The sequence below is a fragment of the Oryza brachyantha genome, chromosome 2 (assembly GCF_000231095.2).
Source record: "Oryza brachyantha chromosome 2, ObraRS2, whole genome shotgun sequence".
Lineage (NCBI taxonomy): Eukaryota > Viridiplantae > Streptophyta > Magnoliopsida > Poales > Poaceae > Oryza > Oryza brachyantha.
Window position 1 is genome coordinate 21007392 of NC_023164.2, and position 3009 is coordinate 21010400.

The 3009-nt window shown below is 52.4% G+C and overlaps 1 protein-coding gene across 2 annotated transcripts; it reads right to left on the reverse strand.

Annotated features, from left to right (window-relative positions):
- Positions 1-1004: 1004 nt before the first annotated feature.
- Positions 1005-2750, reverse strand: LOC102715544 (B3 domain-containing protein Os02g0683500). 2 transcript variants are annotated; one of them, XM_015833601.2, is made up of 2 exons: positions 2613-2750; positions 1005-2543 (listed from the first exon to the last, which is right to left on the reverse strand). In XM_015833601.2, the coding sequence occupies exon 2, from the start codon at positions 2444-2446 to the stop codon at positions 1226-1228; it is 1221 nt and encodes a 406-aa protein (XP_015689087.1). In that variant the 5' UTR covers positions 2447-2543; positions 2613-2750; the 3' UTR covers positions 1005-1225. The 2 variants fall into 2 exon arrangements, with proteins under 2 accessions (XP_015689087.1, XP_015689086.1); XM_015833600.2 differs by having other exon boundaries at positions 1005-2567.
- Positions 2751-3009: the final 259 nt, after the last annotated feature.

Consider the following 3009-nt stretch of genomic DNA (forward strand, 5'->3'; position numbering starts at 1 on the left):
CCCAAATCAACAGTGATTGCTAGTACTCGCCCCATAAATTCTCCTCCTAGCGGGACGTACAAAGAAGTTATGGCCAGTCGAGTGACACTGCATATATTGTGGCAATATTGCCCCCCTCTTTACAGACTGCCACGGCCATAAAGATCTCGTGGACTGGTATACTGTGCACTCGAAGGCCCAGACAAATCCAAACTATACGTAATCTGGCCCACTGCATCAGTTAATTCAGTGCACCCCGCTAATCAGCAACAGAATTATACTTAATCTGGTCCACCCTGCATCAGTTAATTCGTTAATCTGGTCCACCCTGCATCAGTTAATTCGGTGTCCCCCCGGTTAATCAGGAGCTAGCAGAAAATTAAAGAAAAATGAAAACCAAAAACGTGTACTGGGTGTCAGTATTTGGGCTGCACCATGCGTCTGCTGCTACTACTAGCTCGGTACTACAGCTAGTCTACACCACGACGTTACTTACAGATATCATACATCCATGATATATATACATGCAGAAGAGAGCGACAGTACTGCTGCCACTGTAGCAGGGGAAAAAGCGGCGGCAAAGAGGAAAAAAATAAAATAAAGAGGAATGTCCACGGCGAATCCCACTGTAAATACAGAAATTATGGTGCAGTGAATTAATGCGAGAGAATTTTGAGATCTAACCTGCAATTGCTGCATGCTCTGGGGCTTGTTTGTCGTCGATCGATGCATGGTTAAAGCGCCGTCTCCAAACATTGCCGTCGAGATGCGATCGATTGGAATAGCTAGCATATCATACATACGATGCAAGCAAAGTGAGACACTGCTTGCTTTGGTCGTGTGTTCGTCCATGTATATGTTCAAATCTTGGCAGATGTTAGGAAATTTGCAGATGGATGTTATCATATGTAGGAAATGTGCGTGTGATTATGGTAACAAATCATTGGACAGAAGTAATCGAGCAAGAATCGAATGTAACAGAACATGCAAAAGATAAGCTCAACGCATGAACACACAGATTTGGGGAAAACTTTCAAGTTTCCTAATAATTCTATATATCTTCTCAAACCAACAGAAAAATTTCAAGTGATGACCAAAAGAAAACTGTCAAATCCTAATGCTGTCATCGAATTTAAGGTTATAATGGAATCACAAGAGAAAGTAAGATGTTGCTGCGAACAAACCAAATCAAACAGAAGAAAAATTAAGAATCGTTGAACTTTCCTTTGTTTTTCTCTTTAGGTCGCTACAGATCGAGATCCAACGCTGAATGCGCGTCCCTCTTGGAGGAAGACGACGACGACGGAGACGATGCAGCGGACGACTCGGCGCCATGGGGAGGCAATTCCAGCAGCCGTAGCGTAGGATCCCTTCTCATCCACGCGGGCGTCGTCTGCAATGACAGTGCATTGCCATGATTGCTCGACTCACCGGCGCCGCCGCCGTGCGGGTTGTCGAGGTTCACGCCGAACAGCCGCACGCGCTTTGCTGTCGTCGTCGGGCTTTCGATGACCGGCACCGAGTCGAGCACCACCGGTGAGCCTGCGGCCCTTACGCCGTCGACGCCGCTCGGTTGCAGCGTGTAGTGCAGCGGCGACGGTGCGCGCGCCAGCAGTGGTGCTTGCGGAGGAATCCTGGCCGAGCCGAAAAGGAGGACCTGCCTCCCCATCGGGGCGGCAGGGTGGTTGAAGGTGCGGAAGTCCAGCCCTTGCCGGAGTCGGTGCTCGTAGAGCGTGGCGGGCGGCGACGGCGGCACGAAGAACCCCCCTCCGCCGCCGAGGCCCCACGGGGCGTAGTGGGACGTCAGCGGCATCGGGAGCGGGAGCCCGCGAGGCAAGCGCAGCTGGTCGCGGGTGTCGGCTCGGCGCTTCCAGTCGATGAAGAGGCGGTGGCGCGCGGCCTCGCCGACGCCGCGGGAGAAGGAGACGGTGTCCCCGGCGTCCAGGCGCTTCTCCTTGACGAAGCGGCTCCACCCCTTGGTCATCACGTAGCTCTGGCTGCTGTTCCAGTAGGAGTAGCGGAAGCGCCATGGCTTCCCCGCGCGGTCCTCGAAGTTGAGCAGGAGGCCCTTCTCGTTCGCCGCCGAGTCCAGCGGGAAGTACTTCTCGGCGTACTGCTTCGGGATCACCAGCCGGTTCAGCTTCCCCACGTCGCTCGGCGTCACAACCTTGTCGAACATGTGCTCCTTCTCCACCGCCTCCGCTTCGCCGCCGCCGCCGCCACCGCCGCTCCCAGACGCTCCGGCGCCATCCTCAGAGCGAAAGGGAGGGCTTCTTCCCGACGCAGACACGGACGCCGACGCTGACGCGGAAGCCGCGTGAGCAGGAGATGACGACGACGACGTAGGCGCAGGCGCAGCTTCCGCGGCCGTGGTCGTGGCCGTCATGAAGGGGATCTCTCGCCTGGATGGCTCGTCCTGCTCCTCATCCTCCTCTTTAGAAAACCTACTGCTTGTAGTGAACTCCATAGAAACCACCACTACTTCTCCCTCAATTCCTCGCTGTATTTCTTGCTCCTCCTCCAGGCAAACCTGCTGCTGCTGCTGCTTCTTCTTCCTCCTCCCTCTGCAAGGTGTTCGAGGATAGGCACTGTTACACAGAAGTAAGCTATAGGATACTAGAGAGTGGATCTACCTATGTATGCGTGTATGTATTGTATTGTTCCTATGAATTCCTATTGATCTTGAGCTGTGTTTGGAGCAAGCTAGCGAGCAAGGAAAGAGGGAGAAGAGCAGAGAGAGAGAGAGAGAGAGAGAAATCAGGCATACAGTGGCCGGTTTGCATTGAGTCTTGGGCGCTTCTGGCTACGGGATATCGTGGTAAGAGAGAGAAAGAGAACATGGAATTGGATGTAGATCGGTGGTGGTTACTGGTTATACTGACACTGTCATCAAATACATGTCATTTTCCCCTTCGATTTTGTTCCCAAATACATGACATTCAATTCATGCATGATTAATTTCAAATAATTCGATGCCATTTCCATCTGCACAGTTAATGATCCCTATATATGAAATGCCCGGTGGTCATG

Bases quoted from the DNA above. Each gene is read 5' to 3' on its own strand.
- LOC102715544 (XM_015833601.2), bottom strand. From the start codon at position 2,446: ATGGAGTTCACTACAAGCAGTAGGTTTTCTAAAGAGGAGGATGAGGAG.